General features: G+C 56.5%; 1 protein-coding gene across 2 annotated transcripts; it reads right to left on the bottom strand.

Annotated features, from left to right (window-relative positions):
* Positions 1-418: 418 nt before the first annotated feature.
* FLNA (filamin A) lies at positions 419-23,659 on the bottom strand (the record flags this gene model as incomplete). 2 transcript variants are annotated; one of them, XM_080719263.1, is made up of 47 exons in its annotated part: positions 419-606; positions 945-1,151; positions 1,235-1,453; positions 1,603-1,779; positions 2,493-2,625; positions 3,164-3,279; positions 3,517-3,654; positions 3,812-4,078; positions 4,177-4,295; positions 4,412-4,568; positions 4,645-4,848; positions 5,364-5,525; positions 5,624-5,797; positions 5,979-6,107; positions 6,204-6,344; positions 6,434-6,536; positions 6,687-6,782; positions 6,899-7,146; positions 9,343-9,366; positions 9,523-9,712; positions 10,512-10,668; positions 10,751-10,874; positions 11,225-11,395; positions 11,486-11,646; positions 11,727-11,889; positions 11,958-12,131; positions 12,217-12,814; positions 13,059-13,321; positions 13,443-13,560; positions 13,739-13,908; positions 13,997-14,087; positions 14,168-14,328; positions 14,419-14,542; positions 15,472-15,615; positions 15,708-15,821; positions 16,005-16,198; positions 16,307-16,443; positions 16,619-16,742; positions 16,829-16,966; positions 17,512-17,712; positions 17,797-17,959; positions 18,052-18,129; positions 18,220-18,338; positions 19,442-19,589; positions 19,682-19,779; positions 19,887-20,135; positions 23,287-23,659. In XM_080719263.1, 47 exons carry the CDS (start codon positions 23,657-23,659, stop codon positions 419-421), a joined length of 7,947 nt encoding a protein of 2,648 aa, XP_080575389.1. The 2 variants fall into 2 exon arrangements, with proteins under 2 accessions (XP_080575389.1, XP_080575390.1); XM_080719264.1 differs by lacking the exon at positions 9,343-9,366.
* Positions 23,660-23,792: the final 133 nt, after the last annotated feature.

Raw genomic sequence — 23,792 nt, 5'->3', positions numbered from 1 at the left:
ATTGGTTCTAATTCAGCGAGGAAGAGGAGACAAGTGCAGAAGAAGCCTCCTTCTTTGACACTCCTACCCCCATGAAAACTCAAGCAACTCACAGGAGAATGGAAGCAAAACTTTATTGCTCTAGTCTGGGAAAGAACTAACAAGTGGTTGTGCACACGACCCCCACTCCTCACCTCTCCCAGAACTAAAGAAGACAGGTAGCGCCACCAAATGGCTTCCTCTGCCCACGTGGAAGCCAAGAGGCTAGAGGCTGTCCAGGGGAGGCAGGTGAGCACAGCGCAGGGCAGGGGTGGCTGCAGTGATGGGGTGGCCAGGGTAGGCCAGGATTCAGGGGAGGAAGGTGGGACTGCTTGGAGAGTGGGGCAGGCATGGGGACACGTCTTGTCATGGGAGCGGCTATCTGGCACGGGTGCCAGGCTCATGGCACCATGACACGGTAGGGGCTGCCCGGGATATGCTCATCACCCCACTTGACCACCAGGGTGTACTCCCCTTTGTCCTTGAGCAGGTACGAGACGCTGTAGAGCCGACTTCCCACATGCTTCACTAGGATCTCTTCACAGGGTGTCCTCGGGCCATGGACCCCCACCAGCAGCATGTTGTTCCCTGAGGTAGGAAAGGGTCTCAGTGCCAGGCCTAGCTCCCTTCTTTCAGTTGTGACTGCACTGCTCTCCTCCCCACCCCTGTTTCTTTTCCCTCACCTCTTTTGGAGCAATAGTCCTCCCCAAAGCGCTGCCAGCACCCCCCCCCTACCCAGGCCAGCGGAGGCAACTTCAGCTCTTCAAAGGTATTTTCTCGAGGGACAGAAGAAAAGCCAGGGAAGCCCAGATGGGAGATATCTTTACAAATGACAGCCACACCCCCAAATGTGGCTCCTGGTCCTTCCAGGTGCTGGCCATCTTGTTCTTTCTGGCCTTGTCTTTCTGGAAGGCAGGGCTGCATACCTGCTTTGCTGCAGTCCACTGTGAAGCTGCTCTTCTGACCTGCATAGGCCTTGCTCAGCCCCAGGCCCTTGGCCACAACCTTGCTGGCATCAGCAGCAAGACCTGGGCCTGGGGTTCCATGCTGTGGGGCCCCAGCAGCCTTGGTCAGAGAGTCCACAAACACTGATGATGTCTCATGAAGGCTGTGGTTGCTGACGAGACGGTGGCCTGAGGGGCAAAGCAGGTGGAGGTGAGAGGTTGCTGGAATGTCAGGTAGTGGGTGGGCACCAGAAACCTGGCCCTGGGCTCACCTGTGACCTTGGCCTTGAAGGGGCTGCCAGCAATGTGGTAGGGACCACCATACTTGATGGAGATGAGGTAGCTACCGGGTGCCATGGGGGTATAGGTGACGCGGTAGCCCTCAGGGCACTCCTGGCAATCCATCTTCACTTTGGAGGGGCCATCGATGGTCACCGAAAGGGCACCAGCTCCAGCATTGCTCGTGTTCACGATAAATTCAGCTGGGCTCCCTGGGAGCATGGGAGGTCAGGCCAAACCCACCCAGCCCACTTCCCTGTCCTCAGCCACCCAATTCCAGGCTTGTACCTGCTGAAACCAAGAGCTTGGAGATAGGAGCCTACCAGCTGCATCCAAGCGTAAGTTATACCCATGGACCTACCTGTGACACCACCTTCTAAGCCTGCTCCATAGGCGGACACCAATCCTGGGTCCCCTCCATGCCCAGGCTCCCCAACTCGGATCTTGAAGGGGCTTCCAGGGATGTGGGTGCCATTGAACTTGACATCTATCAGGTAGATGCCATTCTCCCGTGGAATGAAGCGCACAGCATACTTATCTGAGGAGCAGAAGGACACGCTGCAGATCTGGGGTTCCTTTCTATAAGCAGCAAATGGCACCTGCAAGGAATAGCCTCTCCCCTGACCCTGATCATTTTCTCTACCCACCAGTGAGGGCCCAGCAGCTCTATGAGGTCCATACTGCTGTTTCCAGGGCTGTGATGGGCACCCACACCCAGCAGCATAGAACTCCTAAAGGCTGACACTTGTTTTAGACTCCCAAGCAGCCTGGCATTAAGGCTCCTTTATAAGCAAAACACCTGCCTTGCTACCTTAGAAAGGTTACTGTGACTGCCATATACCCTGCACATTAATTGGGGGCTCAGAGATGAGCAGGAAATTGCTTCATGTCATGAAACTAGTACATCTAAAACTAGGCTGTGAAACTAGTACATCTAAAACTATTGCAAATGTGACAACCCTGGCCACAGGGCCAGGGAGATTTATGGATAGACTTTACATCTCTCCCTCTGGAAACTGCATGGTAATGCCTGTAGAAGGTCTTGCTAGTGTCCATTGCTGGTGAGCCAGGTGCTTAGGCTATCAGTTAGGGAGGGGTTTCCTGGCTGAGGGTGCCCAGGCATTGAAGCCCATTCTGAGCTGCTTCAAAATCTGTACCTTCCTTTTTTATTCTCAGCCTGTTTCCAGCCAGCTGGGTAGTCCCTGGGAAGGTGGGGCCAGGGCAGATGGCTGGGAAAGGACAGGGCCTCACCTTGGTCAATCTCTGTGACATAGCATTCTTCCAGGGCTCCTGAGGGGCTGTGTACCTTGGCATCAATCGCCCCCTTGGCCCCATTCAAGCTGACTGCAAAAGAGGCTGGCTGGTTGACCTTTAGCCCTGACTCCTGGAAGCATAGCAAATGTGGTTAGATGGGGTAGCTAGGGCAAGGGAGGAAGGCAGGGCCCCAGAAGCAGGAGGCCCACAGGGTTGCACTTACCCATCTGGCGTCCAACTTGGTTTAAAGAGGGAGAGCCATTGATTTTTGAGATCAGCAAGCCACAGGCACACCTACTGGCTCCCTAACCCCCAGGCCCTAGCTCTGCAATCACACACACCTAGGTGGCAGGAAGGGAGGGCACCTCCATCCTGTGGGCACACCCAGCCCTAGCAGGCTGTCCCTCTTTAAACCTCAGCCCTGGTGCTCAAGGGGCACAGGCTTCTGTTCAAAGCCTTTAGACCTGAGACACGAGAAAAACTCCACGCAGTGGGCAAGGCACTTCCTGCCAGCCCCAAGGATGGGCTGCACCCGGCCAGAGCAGAGGCTTGGTGCCCAGAGTTGTTCTGGGTAGGTCACCCGACAGAGCCGAGGCCTGTTCTCTGCAGTTGTTCTGGTCTGGCCGGGCCCAGGAGCCCCAGGTGGGTAGTTTCTCTCAGTGCCTCACCTGAAGACTAGAAACAGTAAGGCGGCGGGCGTCACCAGACGGAGAAGCCACAGGCACCACGAAGGGGCTGTCAGGGATGTGCTCCTCATTGAACTTGACTGAGACTTCATAGTCACCTGTGCAGAGACAGAGCATAAGTTGCTGGGTGGACCATGTACCCCCAAGGCCCAACCCATGGAAAGAACACTGGAAGGTCCCAACTCGGCATTTAGACCATTTGCTTCCCACTTAATTGGCACTGGAACCTCAAGGTGAAGGGTAGGAGCCAAGTGAAGCTGTCTCTACAGCCATCAGGACCAATATCTACACTCAGGTCTACCTCCTCCAACCCCAGCCCGTACTGTCCCCAGTACCTGGCTCCTGTACAACGTAAGCCACGCCACAGGAACCATCCTTGCGGTCCTCAAAAGAGATTTCAGCCTTGCTGGGGCCCTCAACAGCAATGGCCAAGCCCCCAGCGCCAGCTTCCCTGGTCCAAATGCTGAATTCAGCTGTAGGAAAATAGTATATCTTCATGGAGGTCTATTCCCCTGGCCTCAGCCCCCTCCAAGCATGGCCAAGATCAACAGGGCTGGTAGTTACTTCCTCTACCCTCCCTTCCCCAGGCCCACCCAGAAAAGCAAGAGCTAGGCACATAAGCATACTTACCTGGAACTCCGGCTTCAGCCCTCTCCAGGCCAGGACCCCCAGCACGGACCTTGTGGGCACCCCCTTCTCCCAGAGGTCCCACAGTGAACTGGAAGGGGCTCCCAGGTACATGTTGGCCCTTGTATTTGACGCTAACTGTATGCATGCCCATCTCGGCAGGCACAAATCGGATGCAGTAGGTATGGTTCTCTCCTTCCACGATCTCTGCTTCATGGGTCTTGCCTGATGGGCTGGTCACCTGAGCTGTCATATCCTGGATGCTAATTTCTACAAGTGGGGGATGACCTGGTGAGTAGGAGCCCTAGGTCTCATCCTTGTGCTTAGGGTTACCCTAGGATCCTCCCTGGGCTCCCCAAAACCCCTACCAGGGATCTTGAGGCTGAGGTCACAATGGCTGCCAATGTTGGCCACTGAAGGGGCCCGTCGCCTTCGCGTGATGCTCTCTTTCACCCGGCCTTCACCTGTCACCTTTACAGAGAAGGGGCTGCCTGCAGGAAGAAAACACAGCCCCTGTCCCACACAGGTCACGTGCTCAGGTGCAGGCCCAGGAGTGTGACAAGGAGGGCTGCCTAGTGGCAGGGGGCTGTGTGGCTGCTGTACTCACCAGGCACATGCTGGTCGGCAAATTTGATGTTTATGATGTAGTTGCCAGGCTCTGTGGGGCAGTAGGTGACCCTGCATGTACCATCTTCCAGGTCCTCTGTGTTGATGTCCACTTTGCTGGGGCCCTCAATGGACAGGCTGAGCCCGCCATAGCCTGATGGATGGACAAACCTGAGCCAGGGAGCCAAGCACAACTGTACTGCCCCACCTGGCAGGGTGCCACTGCCTACCTGCATCTCTGGTGTCGATGATAAATTCTGCAGGCTCAAAAGTGTGGCCTTCATGGAGGCCCTGGCCTGAGACCCGCACACGGCTGGCATCCCCAATCTCTGACTGGCTAATCACCACTGGAATGGGGCTGCTCGCCACATGCTGGCCGTTCTTCTTCACGTGTACCATATGCTCCCCCGTCTCCTTGGGCACGAATGAAATCCCTAGGCACAGGCAGGGTCATCAACCAGGGAAGGAGTGAGCCCACAGCCTCCCCTCCTTTTGGTTTCCTTTCGTTTTTTTTTTTTTTTTTTTTTTTTTTTGCGGGGGGAACATACTGTGGTTTGAACCAGGACTATCCTACTTCTAAGGCACACTCCCATCCCTTTCTGTGTGTTTGTGGTACTAGGGATTGAACTCAGGGACATTCTACCTCTGAGTTACAACCCCAGCCCTTTTTTATTTTGAAAGAGGGTCTCACTAGGTTGCTGAGTCTCACTGTAGGGGGGATAGGGGGAGTCTTGGGGATTCTATCCCCAGGGGCATACTACCTCCAGGCTATGTGCTACACCCCGTACTTTTTATTTGGAAAGAGTCTCCTACTAAGTTGCTCAGGCTGGTCTTGAGCCTGTGATCCTTCTGTGTCAGTCTCCCAAGTACTGGGATTACAGGTGTGCACCACTGTGCCTTTCTGCCTCTCTTCTTTCTAGAAACACTTGGTCATCTCTCAGCTTCTTACCCACGTGGCCATTACGCAGTCGCTTCAGCAGACAGGGCTCCTCTCGGCCTGAGGGTGGCACCACAGTGGCTGTCAAAAGGCTGAGGTCTGTTTCTGAGATGTTGATGGGGATGTCAGCAGCAGAGCCCACCTTTAGGTGAGACATACGCATGGAGTCGTCACCTGGAGGGGGTGCAGGGCATCCATCACTGTGTGATCCAGCCACAGGACACCAGGCCCATCTTTTCTCTTTCTAACAAGCCAGAGGCAAAACCACTCACCTGTGACCCTGGCAGTGAAGGGGCTTCCTGGGATATGCTGCTCATTGTACTTGACTAGGATGCTATAGTCACCAGGCAGCACAGGTAGGTAGGAAACACTACATGTCCCATCCTGGTTGTCAGTGCAGCTGATTTCTGCTTTGGATGGACCCTCGATGGCTAGTGACAACCCCCCTGGAAATAATCATGGGTGAGTATGGGAACTGTGCCCAGGGATACACTGCTGGGCCTGGATCCCTGACAGTTAAGCAGAGGCCAGGGAGGCAGGGTGGAGAGCCCCACTCAGGAATATCTCCTATGGCCAGCCCTCAACCAGATGGACACAGAGCAGGTCAAGCTTAGAGCTGTTGCTCACCCTCTCCTGCATCCTTGGTGTTGACGGTGAAGGTGGCAGGCTTGTTGACCACTCCATGGGTGAGGCCAGGCCCATAGGCAGTAACGTGGCCACAGTTGACATAGTCCACATAGAACTGCAGGGGGCTTCCTAAGATGAATATGGGGCACAATGAAATATCAGCCTTTCGTGCCCATACCCCCATCTCTGAGATGGTAGCACAAGTGGTGGGTGAGGTGAGCTCACCTGGAATATGCATGTTATCATAGCGGATGTCCATCTCATGCAGGCCAGCCTCACTGGGAGCATAGCGCACCGTCACAGTGCCATCCTTATTATCAGTAATGGAGGGCTGTGCCACCTTGCCTGAGGGCATCCGAACCTCCCCTGCAGAGCAGTGGGGTTTGAGGTCAGGGCAGCCCTATGACATGCCCTGGCCTCCTCAATCTTCAAGCTCCTTCCCAGCCCCTGCTCACCAGTGATCTCGCCCTTCTTGATGGTGAAGGGAATGACAAGGTCAAAGGGTCTCAGACTGGTCACATCCAGCCCATTGACTCCTACCAGGGGCCTCTCTGGGGCCTGCAGAAGAGATAGAGGGCTTAGGTAAGCAGCTATGGGAGGATCTGAGGTCCCTTTGAACATATGGTAGAATACAGCCTCATGGGAACATCTGACTAGCCAGCCCCAAGTGTTCCTAGGCAAGACAAGAAAAGGTGGCCTAGGCCTTACCCAGGTCTGCTGGCCACCTTGGGCATAGGTATACTGCGGAGCCAGCTGCTGTGGTCGTAATGGAGGCTGTGCTGTGGGCTGGTCCCCAGCCAGAGCCTGCAGAGCAAAGTGAGAAATGGAGACTCTGTCATCACAAAGAATTCTAGAGAAAGCCCTTTTGGGCTAGGACCTGCCCAAATTCCTCTGCCCACCCATCCCTGGCCTCTCCTCACTGTCACTTGGAAGGGGCTGTTGGGTACGTGCTCGCCGCCAAAGCGCACACAGATGACGTATTTGCCCGGCTGGGGGGCTGTATAGAAGATGTCGAAGGTGCCATCTTCATTCTCCACCACATCCACGTCCACCTCTGAGCCATCAGGGGTGCACACGGTGCAGGTCACCTTGCCTTTGCCTGCTGCTTTTGTGTCCACAGTGATCACCGTCTCTTCCCCAATCTGGATGGTGGGGCCGATGCCAGCACCTGGTAGGGCAGGGTGGGTCCCCAGAGGGGGGCCGGCGGGTGAGCCTGGCACTTGGGCTGCTCCCATCAGCCTGCTGCCCATCCAGGCCTCTTACTGCCACCACCAAGCACAGCCAGGCCTCCCCCACACACTGTACCCCAAGCTGGAATGGCGAGTCGTTTCTCAGAAGGCAGGAAGGATTCTCCTGACCACCTCAAGCTCAAACCCCCACATGGGAGAGGCCTGACCAGTGGCACCCAGGTGCCTGGGAGGAAAAGGAGGGGCCCATCCCGGCACAAGCATTTATTGCCACCTCCCCTGCCAACTCAGCCTCAACAAGCCCTGTGGCCCATGCTGACTACCACCAGCACTCTGGCTGGGCCCACAACTGCTGATGTCCCTGTGGACTCTGGGCCCCAGTGCACTGTGTGGATGCGGTGAGGCAAAGTCCTACTGCAGCGTGGGAGGATGTGACACTTGTCTGTCTACCCCCCCAGGCCTGAAGGTGAAATCGGAGTTTCCTGACAACTGAGAACGCTCGCTCGCTTAACCAGAGGCTCGTGGTAAGAGGCAGCCCGACACAGCCAGGCACAGGCGGGAGCAGGGAGCAAGGAGGCAGCAGGGTTAGCACCGGAGCAGCTTACACAGCAGAGCAGTGGCAGCACCCGGGGGACAGGAGGTCCAAGCCACAGCCACCACCGATGGGTTGCAAGGGCAGAGCAGCTGAGCAGCCTCTAGGGCCCCATAGTGCCCGAGGAAAAGGGTGGGACAGTGACGTTATAATCTGGGTCTCAGCCGTGGAGGCTTGGGAGACTGTGGGCTGTGAAGCCTGGCAGCAAGAGCACCCCTGCAGCCCGGCCTCCCGCCAGGAAAGCAGCTGGGAGCACCAAACCTGCTTGAGGGCCAAGTTCAAGGGGTCCCCTGGCCAGCCTGCCACCAAAGCCCCCCATCAGCCAAGGGCTCCTGCTACGGTAGGCTCTGCGCTGGCCTTCCACAGGCCACGCAGCTCTCCTCTCTAGACCTGGCTGCTGGCTGCCTTGTGAGGCCTCACTCTATGCTATCTAGCTAATGGCTTGAGCCCCATCCTGACAGCTACCAGTGACTCTCCCATTTCCTCACTCAGTCTCCAGTCAGTCAGCAGGTCTTGGCCACATCATCTTCAAAGTACACCCCCTAACTGCTCCCACCTGAAGCCCCATGACCACTGACCTGGCCCAAGCCAACCTTCTGGCTTACCTGAAAGCAACTTAAACCCCCAGCCGGGCTCCCTATCTCTATTCCACATGTAACAGTCAGGGGATCTGAGGCTACTCTGAATCTTGCCCTTTTCCCCTGGGGCCCTTGGGATCAGGCTCCTCCCAATCCTCAGTCTCACTTGTCCTGCACACATATACACCTTCATCTCAGATCCCATGTCACAGAACTCTCTCCACTCGCTAACACTGTCCCTGTCAGAGGCTTCTGAGTAGCTGTAGCCTCATTATCAGCCTCTCTGGCATGGCCCTGGCTGGGGCAGGCAAACTTCTATGCCTACTTGGGGATTGTCTGAATAACGTCACTGCTGGGAGGAGAGGGAGAGGGAGGGAAGGAGAAAGATGGACCAGAGTGCACTTTGGGGCTCTGAGGCCGGGCCGGGCCAGGCCGGGCCCCGCCATGCTGGCCGCCCAAGCAGTTGACACTGGCGCTACTGCACTACCAGCCAGCCCCGCCCTCTCATGCACCTCCCCCGGCCTGGGACGCAGAGGCCCCTGGGAGGTGGGGATGGAGGTCTGTGGATCTGACTGGGGCTAGAGACTCCCTCTGAATAGGGGAGATCCCTTGTCCCCTCAGCCCAGGCAGGAGCACCTATGAGAAGAAAGTGCCTGCTGCCTATCTCCAGGTGCTTCCCTGGTATGCCAAGATCCCCAGACTCCAAAGTCCCCAGTGGGGTGCCTCTCAGGATATACCTCACCCCAAAGCTCTCAGCTGCAACCCGAGTTCTTAGATGGGGAAATGGAGGCCCAGAGAGGGGAAGGGCTGGAGTGGTCATGCTCAGCTCCAGAAACCTCCCTGGGCCCTAACCCTCCAGCCCACAGCCTTGTCTTGTACAGCCTCCCCCATTCTGTCCCTGCCTAGAGCTGCAGCTGGAACTGTCCTGGGAATTAGCAATGAAGAGGAAAGGAAGCTGCCACTCTGGGCAGGAGGGGCATTGGGAGTGGCCCCAGCAAGCAGCTTACCTAGCCCGTGACCTCCGATTGACACTGAGGTGAGAGGGCAGAGAGCAAGGAGAAAGGTCAGGTGAGTCACTCAAGGGGGCGGCCCCCACTCCCACACGCCGCCCCAAGCAGCGAGCCCTTGCACACAGGCACACCCAAGCCCCGTGCCGAGCCGCCGTGGCCACTGGCAGGCTGGCTCACCTGTGACTGTGCACTTGCTGGCATCCCCAGTGGGCACGGCACGGACGCGGTATGGGGAGAAGGGGATCTCGTCACCACCATACTTGATGAGGATGGTGTAGCGACCTGTCACATCAGGCACATAGGCCACTGTGTACGTGCCGTCATGGTTGTCTTGGATGTGTGTCTTCTTGGGCTTGCCTTCAGGGTCCTGTGTGGCAGGGAACAGGGGAGGAGTTAGGGCGAAGCCCAGCTAGACCCAGCCCTGCCTCATGCCCTCTGAAAAGAGAACCAAGCACTGCTGTTATGAATATAGCCTCGGGGCCCCTTGACTACCATGGCCTCAAATGTCTGCCTGCAACTGACATTGTTCTTTACTTTTCCATAGGCAGAGTCCAGAATGGACGCCCCCAACATTTGGTGTTTCCTGATGTGACAATAGGCAGGGCCAGGGAACTTGGTGCCCACCCTTGGCCCCAGAGCCTGCTCCAGTACTAGGAAGGGCACACATGCACTATGGGCATCATCCTTATACCTGCGGGAGGAGAACATTACAGGCTTAGAAACTGAAGCACTAAAGGCTTTGGGGGTGTGCTCAAAGTCAACAGTGAAGTGGGTACAGCTGTGCATGCCATTAATCCCAGTACTTGGAAGGAGATAGCCAAGTTTGAGGCCAGCCTCGACAACTTAGTGAGAGGCTGCTTTCAAAATAAAATAATAGGGCTGAGGATATAACTCAGTGATAGAGCATCCCCTGGGTGCAATCCCCAGTACCACACACACAAAGTCAACAGTAAGTGATTGTGCTCAGGTAAGCCTATACCTGACACCACCATCCCAAGGTAGTCACAACCTTAGCAAGCCAAAGGAGGTGGCCTGCCCTTCCCTGTCCTCCAAGTCTGGAGACCTTCACCACTCTGCCTGTCCCATCAGCAGCCCCACAGGCCTGACCCCTTTGCTCCTCCCCAGGGCTGGAACTGCAGCGCATCTTAGGAAGCTGGTGAGCTCACCGTGATCTGGACAGCCAGCAGACCCTCCCCAGCATCCTTTGCATCAATGGTGAACTCGACAGGCAGGCTTGCAGGCACGCCAGTGGTATTGAGACCAGGGCCACTGGCCTTCACCTTGCTGGCATCATGCGTAGGCAGCACCTTGACCTTGAAGGGGCTGTGGGACCATGGTGTTATGAATGGTCAGATAGCTCTCAGCACCCAGACTGCCCCCCATAGACAGTAGGCCCTGTTCTTACCTCCGGGGAACCTCTTCTTCCCCATACATCACCGAGATACTGTAGGGCCCCTCTCGGCTGGGCACATAATTGACGGTCTGGGTGCCATCAGCATTGTCGACCACATCCACTGGCTCCACCAGGCCTGCCCAGGGAAAGAGCTTCATCTGGCTCCCTGGGCCACCCTCCCCACCCCACTGGACAACCAGGACTCAGCCCCAGGCCTAGACTTTGCCATGTCCTCACTTGTCCATCCCCGGGAATAGTCTCAAGCCTGCCCTCCTCCTCGCCACATCTGTTAAGTGGCCAAGTCCTATCTGTTCTAACTTCTCCAGGTTTCTTCCCAGCTCTGCCATCACCCGAGGCTTTTCCACCAACTGCCTCACCGTGTTCTGCACAGCACATCTGCCCCAGCCTCTACATGCTGGCCCTACTCTTCAAAGAAGATGCCGCCTCCCTGACCCCTTGCTTCCAGGAGTGTGAACACTTGCTTACCTTTGGGCCCCTGCACTTTAACCTGCAGCGGGGCCACACCAGCCTTGCTTGTATCCACCTGGAAGGACTGAGGGAGGTTGGCACGGACCATGCCTGGGCTCAGGCCAGGCCCAGAGCACTTGACCTTGGATGCATCTGTCACGTCATGCACAGGAACCTTAAAAGGACTGCCTGGGGTCAGAGCAGAGGGATAGCAAATGAGTAAGACAGAGGGGGGATGAGCAGGGATTCCTAGCCTTGCCCTGGCTGTCCCCTCCTCACCTGGCACTTGGTGGCCACCATAGGTGACATTAAGGCTGTAGGTGCCGGCCTCATAGGGGATGTACTCTACTGAGCAGCTGCCATCCTTGTTATCCATGCAGGACATCTTGGCCTCTGAGGGGCCTTCCACAGCCAGGCCCAGGCCACCTGTGCCAGCTCCCCTGGTCCAAATGGACAGCTTGTCATTCCCTGGGGTCCCCAGGCCCATCGACTCCCCCTGCCTCCCTGGTGGCTCATTCACCTGGTCTCCACAGTGAACTTGTTGGGTTTGTTGGTGGTACCGCTTTGGATTCCTGGCCCATGTACACGCACCCGGGAAGGGTCACAGCCCTCAGTCACGGGTACCTGGAAGGGGCTGCTGGGCACAGGGCTGCCATCATACGTCACATCAACAGAGTGGAGTCCTGGAGGACAGTCCAGGTCAGGAGGAGCCCAGGTGGCCCCACCTGCCCATGGGAGTCCTAGCACATACCCTCCTCATATGGTGTATATTCCACTTTGTACGTGCCGTCGCCACAGTCTTGCACATAGGTCTCGGTCAGGTTGCCTGAGGGGTTGGCCACACGAGCCTTGACATGTGGCCCACCGGTTTGTGTCAGAGCCCGAGCATCCACGCTAAACTCTGTGGTAGCCTCTCGGAAGACACCTGGAAAGGGACACAATGAAGCTGGGGTTCTAGGGATCCTGGCTCCTCACCCCTGCATCATGTACCACACAGGAGGCCTCCTCACCTTTGCCCTCAATCCCAGGTCCATAGCATTGGACACCTGAGGTGTCCACGGCAGGCTCCACCTGAAGCTTGCTGGGGAAGTTGGGCACAGGCTGGCCACCATACTTGATGGTGACAGTGTAGGCCCCAGGGCAGAGAGGAATGTAGGTGATGGTATGTGTGCCATCACCGTGGTCCTGGATATATACTTCAGCTGGTAGCCCCGCCTCAGAGCAGATCTCAATGGTCAGCTCCGCACTGCCGGCACTTGAGCAGTCCACTTGGAACTGGCCTACCTCACCAGCGGTGGCCCGCTCCAGCCCAGGTCCTGAGCACTTGACCTTGGATGCATCAAAGCAGGGAACCACGTGGGCCTTGAACGGAGAGCCAGGAATGTGGGTGTCAGCAAAGAGGATGTTGATGTTGTAGTCCCCAGGCTCGGTGGGCACATAGGACACAGAGCACGTGCCATCCCCGTTGTCCAGGCACTCGAGCTGTGCCTCGCAGGGGCCTTCCACTGTCAGGCCCAGGCCACCTGTGCCAGCACCCTTGGTGTCGATGGTGAAGCGGGCAGGGGAGCCTGCACTGCCCCCCTGCAGCCCTGGCCCAAAAGCCTTCACCTGAGAGAAGGGGACATGAGAAGCTGAGGCTACGCTGCCTCCAGCCCAGCCCTCCATCTCCATTTGCCCTGGCCTTCCTCCCCCACCAAACGGCAACATGAGTAGGCATAGCTGCCTCCAGCTGGGCTGTCATCTATAAGTCATAAGGACAAGAATGAAGGCAAATCTGGAGAAGATGAGGTACCCTCTGGGCCTTCAGAAAGTACAGTGGGCTCCACCCTTAGGACCTCCCCAAACCAATTACCTTGCTAGGCTTGGTGGGGGCCGTGGCTTCCAGAGGAAAGGGGCTGCCGGGGACAGGCACACCATCGTAGGTCACCTCCACCTCATAGGGTCCCTCCTCACGGGGCACAAAGCGCACAACACTATTGTCGGCCCCCAGGCCTGGCTCCACCTTGCAGGGCACCACTGCTCCCGAGGGGCCTACAATCTTGGATGCCACTTTGCCTTGGCCACCTGCTCCCTTTGACTTGACTGTGAACTCCTGGTCTTTGCCAACATCCACTTCTGTTGAGAGGAGGAAAGGAGAAAAAAAGCCATGACACTCAGCTTAGGCCACCCCTGGGACAAGAGTCAGGCTGGGCAGGGTTGGAGTATTCTTAGAGACCATAAGTGTCCAACTACTTACTCTCTCCCAGGCCAGACACCTTGATCTTGCTGAGGTCCAGACTTGGGGATACTCCCACTGAGAAGGGGCTCTTGGGGATGGGATCCCCTCCATAAGTGACATTGACGCCCACTGGGCCCTGAGGGGTGCAGAAGGGCAAGGGGTGTTCAGAAACAATAGCTTTGTTTCCCAACCCCTCTCCCACGTCAGAAATGAGACCCAGGAGGACGGCCCCTGGAGCAGCCCACCTAGCCCGTCCCACACGAGTTGACTGTGGTGTAGGAGTGCAGCCATGGGGGGGGGGTCAAGATGGCTACCTGCTGCACAGGAGTGTACTTGACTGTGTAGGTGTTATCATGGTGATCGATTATGTCCACATCTCGTGCTACATCCCCCTTAGCCAGTCCTGAGAACTGGACATCCAGCTTGCCTTTGCCAGCAGCTTTAGCATTAACGGTGAAATGGGTGGGTTTGCCAAGCTCAACACCTAAGGAGACACAGCAATCACATAGGGGAACCTCACCCTGAGTCCCCGATCCTCGATGCCTCCCCATTTCCCACAGAATACTCTTTACCTGTGCGACTAAGACCAGGGCCCTCAGCCTTCACCTTGCTGGCATCATGGGAGGGCTCCACCTTGACCCGGATGGGACTGGTGGGTGTGGCCTAGAAGAGGTAGAAGAAGGACTGAGAAAAGCAGCACCCCAACATCCAGCAGTCTAGGGGCCAGTAGCAGTAGCACCCACCTGGTCAGCAAAAAGGACCATAATGGTGTAACTGCCAGCTCCACGAGGCGTATACTTGACTGTGAAAGTATCGTTGTCATTCCGGATGATGTCAAAGTCAATGTCAGCCTCGGCAGGGCCCACCACTCCAGGGGCACACTTAATGCCAATGCTGACATCACCTGTTGGGGAGTGGGGAGTGACAGAGGCTGGGACTTTGTGGGGATGCCCCGCCCACCCAACCCCTGAGCAAGGGCCAGAGGTAACCTTACCCTGGCCGGCCTCCGTGCAGTCCACAGTGAAGTAGGTGGGCTCATGAGCCTTGAGCCCTGTTTTGGCCACTCCTGGGCCATACACCTTGACCTTATTTGGGTGGCTACCAGCTCCCACATTCACCTGTTGGGCATTGGAGCAAATGCAAGGGCATGACCAGCCTGGGGAGGCAAAAGCTCCCTCAACTACTGGTGGTAGGCAAAATGGGGTGGTTCCTCAAACAGTAACTATGATGTTGCAATTCTACCCAAGAGAAACAAATCCTAGGTTCACACAAATACTTGTACCCAAATGATCCTAGCAGCACTATTCACAATCAGCTCAAAATTAAAACATTCTACAGGCCGGGTAAATGAATGGATAAACACCATGAAAGTGGTCCATCCATATGATGAGATATGGATTTTTGGCATTGTACATCTGAGCTACACTCTCAATCCTTTTTATTTTGAAACAGGGTCTCATTAAGTTGATGAAGCTGGCCTCAAACCTCCAATCATGCTGTCTCAAGCCTCCCAAGTGCTAGGATTACAGGTGTGTGCCACTGTCTGGCTCTTCATTCCTTTTTATAACCAAATGTCATGCCAGGGATGGTGCTTGCCTGTAAGCTCAGTATTTGGGATGCCGAAACAGGAAGATCGCACATTTGAGGCAGCTTCAGCAACTCAGTGAGACCTTGTTTACTTAATGAGACCTTGCTTGGAAATTAAAAAGGGCTGGAGGTGTAGCTTGGCAGGAGAAAGCTCTTGAGTTCAATCCCCAGTGCCAGAAGAAAAAAAATCAGGGATGAAGCACTAACACATGCTACAATATGGCTGAATCTTAACTTGATTCTCCTTGAAAGCCAGAGACAAAGGTCACATTATAGAAGATTCCATGTATAGAAAAGAGGCAAATCTGGTGGCCGGGGGCTGGGGGATCAGCAGGGTGAGAGTTTCTTTAGGAATGATGAGGAATGAAAATATCCTTAACATAGTTTGTGGTGATGGGTCGCACAATTCTGTGAATGTGCTAAAATCACTAAGCTGTGTCTATTAAATGGGCTCACTCACCCGAAAGGGGCTGTTAGGAATGTTAACACCTCCCCAGGACACCATGGCTGTGTGCTTCACTGGCTTCCTGGGCACATAGGAGCAGCTGTAAGTGCCATTGCCATTGTCCTTGACTGTCGCCTCCACAGGGCAACCCTCATTGTCCTGCAAGGTAGGCAAAAACAGGCAACCTGCTGATCAGTGCCCCCAGTACTGGGGCCCACCTGCCCTGTCCCCAACATTGGTTTGTGTCCCACCTGGACTTGAACCCGGAGAGGGGCCTTCCCGCCATGCTTGGCATCTACTGTGAACTCTGCTGGTTTGTTGACAGCGACACCAGTTTTCTCCAATCCAGGCCCACGGGCCTTCACCTGTCAAGAGATGACCTAGATATCAGGGCACAAAGTTAAGTCCACCAAAACCATAGAGCAGGCAGGGGATCCAGAGATACAGAGTGCCAGGAGCACAATGCTGGGCAAAAAGACAGGGGTATATATACCACCCCCAGTTGGTGTCCCAAACTGAGATGCAGGCTAGTGTCACCTGCCCTTTACCCTGTCTGGATGAAAGTCCTGGGGCGCATCACGGATGTCGGCCATGAAGGGGCTGAGGCGGATGTCTTCGCTGTTGCAGAGCACGTGAACAGCATACTCGCCCGCCTCCTGGGGCCAGTAGCGCACGTCACAGGACCCGTCGCCTTTGTCATCACATTCAATCTTGGCCTGTGATGGACCTTCCACGGAGAAACCTGACACAACCACCAGTCCCGTGATTGCTCTTAAGTTTCAAGGTGGGCTGCCTTTGCCACCCTCTGCCCCTAGGTGCCCACAATGAAGCCCCTAGGTGTCCAACTTACCCAGGGTGCCTACATCGTCCCCAATGGCCTCTACCACAAAGTCCGCCGACTTGCCAACGACACCACCCTCCAGTCCAGGGCCCCAGGCCCGCACCTTCTGATTGCCACATTCAGTGCCCACCTTCACCTCAAAGGGACTGTAAATGGGAGAGCCACATAGGGAAGCACTGAGAGGCACTTCCCTGCAGAGAAGCTTCCCTGTGCCCAGCACTGCAGGACAGGCAGGAAGAGTTGCTGGCTCTTTATCAGCCAGGGAAATGGGAGGGCTCAGAAAATGCCAAGCAAAGTGGGGGAAAGGCCAGGGAGCCTCACCTGCGGCCAATGTTCTGGCCACCCCATGTGATGGTGACAATGTAAGTGCCAGGAACTGTGGGGTAATATTCGAAGCCATATACGCCATCCCCCAAGTCCTTCTGCTTCACACGCTCCTCACCCTCTGCTGAGACAATGAAGGCATCAGGCCTGCCCCAAGTGACCCTGATGGCTGCTGCTGGCACCCACCCCAGCCCCAAACCAACTTACTGGGGCCCTTAACAGTGACCTTCAGCTCCCCACTGCCAGCACCCTTCGTGTACACCTTGAAGTCAGCAGTCTCCTTCACCCGAACACCCTTAGGTTGGAGGCCCCGGCCAACAGCCCGGCAGGCAGCTGGGTTACAGGCTGTGGGAAGAGGGGGTGACTTAGGCGCTGGGAACTAGAGCTGGATGCCCTCCTCCCTTGCCTCCCATGGGACCAGGCTATTGGGATTGGAGGATCCCTTAGAGCCTGGCTCAACAGACTGATAAGGTGCATGCAAGAAAAAAACTGGAATGGGCCATAACCCCAGGACCTGTGTCCCAAGACATGACAGACCTCCCACCTGCTCCATCCCAGCCCACAGACCTCCCACCAGACCCTCCCCGCCAAGATGAAGATGGAGCCAAGTACCGTTGACCCTGTGGGCAGAGTAGAGAGCAGCAGGTTTCTAGACAGCTGGAGCGAGCTCTTCCGAAGGTAAAGCATGGAGAGGAGAAATGGAGAGGGGCGAGAAGAGGAAGGAGGGCCCCAACAGGGAGGAAAGACAGCACATGGCCAGACAGTGGAAGCTCAGAGACCAGGGTGCCCAGGCAGGTGCTGGAGCCAGACAGCCCCACTGAGCTCCCCCTCCCCGAGGAGGCCCAGGTAGCAGCCCCAATGTAGGGAGGGGTGGGCAGGGCAGGGCCTACCTTGGCCAACAGTGACAGTGTAGGGGCTTCGAGGGATAGGCACACCGGCAAAGGTGACGTGCACTGTGTGGACGCCCTCCATGGTGGGCTGATAGCTGCAGCGATACGTGCTGTCACCTCGGGCCTCCAGCTGAGGTTCCACTGTGCCTTTCTGTCCTACAGGGTCCTGGATCACGACCTCCACCTCACCTGTGCCAGCTCCTGCCACAAAACACAGGTTCAGCTCCCAGGCTCTAGTATGGCTCTACCTCCAGACCGGCTGGGCCCTTGGCAGCTTCTCCTCACCTGCCGTGAAGATCTCAAAGTAGGTGGTCTTGTTAGCAATGTTACCACTGGGCTCCAGGCCAGGGCCCTGGGCAGTCACTTTGCTGGCATCACCTTGTGACTTGTCCACATACACCTCAAAGGGGCTCTTGGCAATATGCTGGCCAGCAAAGAGCACAGTCACCTGTTCCCAAGAGGAGAGGAGCGTGAGGGCAGAGTTGACACCCTCCAGCTACTGCCCAGGGCCACCAGCCTCCCTGCCAGCTGAGGGCTCACCTTATGAGTCCCCGTCACTTTGGGGACATACCAGACAGAGAAGGTACGGTTCTTGTCGTTATTGGCAGTCACCTTTGCCTGTGATAGGAAGGAACCCATGAGCCTTTGTTAAGAGCAACCCCCAACCCACAGAAGGGGCCCACAGAAGGGGCTAGCACATGATCCTACCTCTTCCTGGTGTCCAGCTGGGTCTTCCACGTACACCAGCACCTCTCCCTGGCCAGCACTTCGGGTCTCCACAGTGAACTCTGCCCGCTTCTTCACCATATTGCCCGTGGGCTCAATGCCTGTTAGAGAAGGGAGAGCAAGCCATGAGCAAGCTGTTGGTGGCCACAATGTCACCCCTCTATCCCCTGGTCCCCTGATGCTAAGGAAGATCCCCTAGCCCTTCAAGAGTACTGGATAAACCGCAGTCTGCAGGCTCAGGGCCCCTCCCTGCCAGCCCCAAGTCAGGCACATTCTCAACTAGGCAAGTTTGTTTAGCACAAACCCAAGTACATTGAGCCTGGCCTCAGGACCCAGCTGTGTTTTTGCTGCTGGGACAAGCCCATGCCTGTTTTCTGAAACGCTCAAGTTTACCACACTGGTGTGGGTGGCTCAACCCTTTGCTCCTGTGTGATCCCCTTTCTGGTTTCAGGGCCCCCTTCCAGGCCCTGGTTCATCTCCACTTATACTAAAGGAGCTCACTGGGTCCTCCTTCCCTGAGGCTTCTCCATGAGCATATATGACTTGGAGAATTTCCTAGCATAGTACTCTTTTCTTTTTCTTTTCTGAGGTACTGGAGATGGAACCCAGGGGCATTCTACCTCCAAGCTACACCCCCAGCCCTATTTTTTATTCTTTATTTTGAAACAGGGTCTCACTGAGTTGTAGAAGGCCTCACTAAGTAGCTGAGGCTGTCCACAAACCACAATCCTCCTGTCTCAGCCTCCCAAATGCTGGGATTACAAGTGTGAGCCACCACGCCTGGCTGGCACAGCACTTTTTTTTTGTGGTACTGGGGGTGGAACCCAGAGGCTTTCTACCTCCAAACTATACTCCTAGACCTATTTTCTACTTTATTTGGAAACAGGGTCTCACTAAGTTGTTGAGAGCCTCACTAAGTAGCTGAGGCTGGCTTCGAACCTGTGCGATCCTCCTGTCTCAGCCTCCCAAGTGTGGGGATTACAAGCGTGCGCCACCACGCCCGGCTTGGCACAGCACTCTTATGTGACCAATTCTGACCAACACTGATCCATTCCTGTCTGACTCTTAAGTGGCATTTTTTCACCTAGCTGCCACCTGACCCAAGAATCCTTGAAACATTCAACTTCAAACAGGACACTACCTCACAGGGTGAATGTCAGCACACTGGATCCCCCCAGGAGCACCCCTGACCAGGCTCCCTCACCTGGCCCATAGGCTCGGGCTTTCTTCGGGTTCAGTTTGGGCCGCAGGGGAGCCCCTGGCTTCAGCTTGGCCTTGGGGAACTGAGACAGATAGGTCATGACAGAGTGCTCATCCACATTGGGGTCCACAATCTCCTCGGGTGTGATCACCTGTGACGGGCAGAAGACAGGAGCCATTAGGCCTCTACTCACTACAGACATGTCCCACTCCAGCCTCCAGCAGGGCCAGGCAGGAGACATACCTGAGGGATGCCTAGCCAGTCGTCAGCCTGCTGCATGGCTTCTCGAGCATTGTTCACAGGCTTGCTGGCATCCCAAGAGTCCCAGTCAGGACACAGGCCTGCAAGACAAAGAAGGCTACATGGTGAGCCTGGGGACTACAGAGCCACCTTCCAGGCTTCCCACAGACAGCCTCATCCCAGTGTCCCCCACACTGATGCCCCTTACCTGGAGCACAGCTATCAACAAGGGCCCCCAGGGCCCGGCCACTCTGCCAGTCCCGACTGAAGTTGGTGATAGGTAACTGTGGCAGCTTGTTCTGGATCCAGCCGAGGAGCCTCTGCTTGGGTGTCTGCTTTTTGGCCTCCTCATCTTCTTCCTCATCCCACATGGGCATGGAGATGGAGTAGTGCAGGATCAGGGTCCAGATGAGGCCCAAGATCAGCTTCAGGTTTCCATCCACGATAGCCTTGCTGTCTAGGGGGTAGAGGAGTGGCAGTACTGGGCAGGCAGGGTGTGGCTCCAGCCTCCTGCTTCCCCGTGGTCGTGGGGTAAAAAGGGCCAATAGACAGGTCACTCTGAGGTGGTGAGGTCAGGGTCTGGCAGTACAGAGAGCTCCAGGGAGGGAGAAGTCTCCTCCTAGCCAAGGGCCTCTTTGGGAACATGGAATTTGGGGAGGTTAAAGAGACTTCTGGGGGGAGGAGAGACACCCATAGACACACAATGATAATACAGTACACTAAAAGGGATACTTCCAGCCAGCGTGGTGGCACACGCTTGTAATCCCAGCATTCGGGAGGCTCGGACAGGAGGATTGCAGTTTTTGGACAGCCTCAGCTACTTAGTGAGGCCCTTTGCAACTTAGTGAGAACCTATTTCAAAATAAAGAATAAAAAATAGGGCTGGGGGTTCCATCCCCAGTATCACAAAAAAGGGGGGATGCTTCCAGAAACCTGAGAGCTCAGGGGAAGGGCAGAAGACTGACCCAGCCTACAGAAAGGGGCCAGGGAAAGGCCTCAAGGCAGACCTGAAGAATGGTGGGAATGAATGTTTTGTGACTGCCCAGGTGGTGGTCCACCTCTATACCCAGGGATCTCTGAGAACCAGAAGTAGCCCAGTCCCAGCTGGTCTAGAAACCAAGGTCCCTGACCTCAAGCTGGGCTTGGGCTGGGGAAGAGGAAGGCTGGGTTGGCAACGGGTAGTTGAGAAACACAACTGCTTCTCCAGGGTGGATGGGTGGGGGTATGCAGCAGGGGAAGTAGAGGGGTTGGGCAAAGATCCCTGGTGAAGGGGTGTGAGCCCCACCCCTCCCCACTTCCGTGAGGTAGCAGGAGGAGGCTCCAAGGCTGGCTGGGGGAGGACCCAAAGCCTAAAGGAACCAATGGTTGGGCTGCATGGTCCTGACTCACTGCAGCCCTTAGGGATCTGATGGAGTGACAGAGCAGGGAACATTGTTGGGGGGGCCTTACCCAGCTGGAAGAGGAGAATGGGTCTGGTGCCTAGGGCCTTGCTTGGGAGTTTGGGAGGCAGAGGCCTTGGGTGGGGTCACTGTGTCCTGCTGCCTCAGCAGAATCCACTCAGCTGACACCCATCACTCACTGTACATGCCACCTAACGGGCCCCTGGGCCTCAGGCAGCTAACCATGCTCACCACAGGGGAAGTGGTTAGGGCAGGCACTCTACCACCCCATCACCATGGCAACCCCTTTGGGCCCCACCCCAGGGCCACCTCTGGGCCTCAGCCTCTTCAAGAGTGGGTGGCTCAGGGTGGGGCAGGCTTTCTGAGAGCTCATCTTTGGAAACCCTTCTGGCCTCCCCTGTAATCAGAGAATACTTGTCTAGTGAGTCAACTGGGGGGGAGGGTGAGAAGAGGATGGACACCATCAGAAAGGCCACCAATGGCAGGTGGCCTCCCAATCCAGTGGGCAGCACCAGAAGCACCAGCTGAGCCACTCAAAGCAGAGTGGCTTCCCCCATTGTCAGATAGGTTGGTCCTGGTCTTTCATGGCTGTCCCCAGATGGAGGGGACTTAGAAAAGACAAAGAGTGAAAGGGCCACTGGGGCTTCCCACAAGGCTCCCATCCCAGAGTCCAGAGTCCAGCACAAGAGCCTCAGGAGGCCCAAGGCCTTCAGTGACCTCGAAGGGGAAGAGCAAGACAAGGCCCACTAGCCCTGGTGGGCAGGGCCAGGCCCTCCCATGGTCCATATCATGTGGGCTTATGCCAGGACTGTCCTCCTCCCAAGAGGGTGGGAAGGACCAGGGCCCAGGGCTGGGAGACTGCCTGCCTAGATGGCCCCGCCCCATCCCACCCCCTTTCCCCAGCCCTGGGGCCAGCCAGCCCCCTCCCTTCCCTAATCACTGCTGCTTTCCAACATTTTTTTGCCTTATATGGCAAAGCTCTGGGAACTAGGCCTGCTCCAGCCAGCTCACAAGAAGGAGGGGATAAGGGAGGAGGGAGGAGACCCCCCCAAAGAGCTGGGGTGTGGCCTGCCTCCCCACATCCGGTTGCCCCCCCACCCAGGACTCAGAAATGACTCAGCTTGGCTACACTAAGGCTGGGACTGGGGGGTGGGCCTCTGCAACTTGAATGGCATTCTGAAGAACTTCAGGCTCTTGGGACCTGCCAGGGGTCCCTCACTTTCTTGGCCTCAGCATGTACCGTTCCAGAGCCCCAAGGATAACTGGAAGGCCCCTTTCAATTATGAAGAAAAGTATGTTCATCCCCCTTCTATTTTTCCGTCTACATTTCCCCCAAGCCAAAAGTTCTAGTGCCTATCCATGAGCAGCCCCTATTTTGAGAAAGGCCTGGGATGATGCAGTAGGTTTAGCCAATGCCAGCCTCTCCAGTCCAGTGACATGGCCACTGGGCTGGCAGTGATCCCAGCGCACACTGGAGCACCTTTCAACCAACTCCCGCATTCTAGATGGTGAAAACCCAGGCCAACGTGGAACCAAGGCTGGCCTATAATGAACAGCAAAGTTGGTGTCTAAGTGGACTACAAGCCAGGTTCAGAGGCTCAACCACATCCAACACACCTTGAGTATACTTTTGTAGCTAGCTATGCTTCTATCTGGCCTTTAAGTTCCCCGCGAGAGATTTCAATTGGGGATTGTAACTATCTCCAATGGAGAGGGGCCCGTCTTTCAGGAACAGACGCCTACAGAGACCTAGACAATGAGACTCACAAGCTCCAACCTCTACTTCAGAACCACAGGGGCACCTGAAGGCCAGAGAACCCTATGTAAACTGTTGTAGGGGGAGAGCCTGGGCCTCCCAATTCTCGCAAATGGGGCACGGAACTTTGGGCCAGGGGCCTGGTCAGTGCCCGCTCTGCCAGGCCCGGTACCACCGCGGGTGCAGCGGCGGGGGCGCGGCCTGTGGAGGATGTGAGCTAAACCTAGGCGCCGGCCAGCGGGGGCGCGTAGCGGATCGCACGCTCAGCCGGCCAGCCCGCGCGCCTTTGTTCTTGAGGCCCTCGCCGAGCCAGCCGGCTCAGGGGCCCCGGGGGCTGAGCCGTGGCTGCCGGGACCAGAAGACTGGGAGGGGTTCGCTGAGGGGGTATGCATGGAGTCCCCCGCCCCGCCCTTGCCCGCGCATTGCCCTAAGACGGCCTGCGCCCTCCTCACCGATAGACACGAGCTTGATGCTCTCACGGTCCAGGAACTCAAGCGCCACTGACACATTTTCGAGCTGCATTTGGCGGAATGTGGGCCGCTGGTTGTGCTTGCGGTGCATCTTCTTCTGGCTGAGTACTTCGAGCAGTGCGATGAGCCGAAGCCCGTCGCTCAGGTCCGTTTGCAGGTTGGCGATGCGCTTACTTACGCACTTGAGGTGCTCGTTGCACCAGCGCGTGAACGTGTTCTGCTGGATCTTCTTCCACGGCGCATCCTCGGCCAGGTCCTTCTCGGTGGCCGGCATCTCGGCGTCCCGCGTGTCGGCAACGCCACCCGGAGCCGCACCCGCCGCGCTCTGGCCTGACCGGGAGTGGGAGCTACTCATTTTGAGGCGCGAGGAGCCGAGGGGCGGTGCTGCAACCTCGGAGAGGGGACGGCCCTTTAATTAAAGTCGCAGGCACCTTGGAGCCGAAGAAGCGAAGCAGAGCACGGAGGTTGCGCTGTGGAGAGAGCGAGCC

Source organism: Muscardinus avellanarius (assembly GCF_963383645.1).
Source record: "Muscardinus avellanarius genome assembly, chromosome: X".
NCBI classification, from domain to species: Eukaryota; Metazoa; Chordata; class Mammalia; order Rodentia; family Gliridae; genus Muscardinus; species Muscardinus avellanarius.
This window is presented reverse-complemented; position numbering and strand designations above follow the sequence as displayed.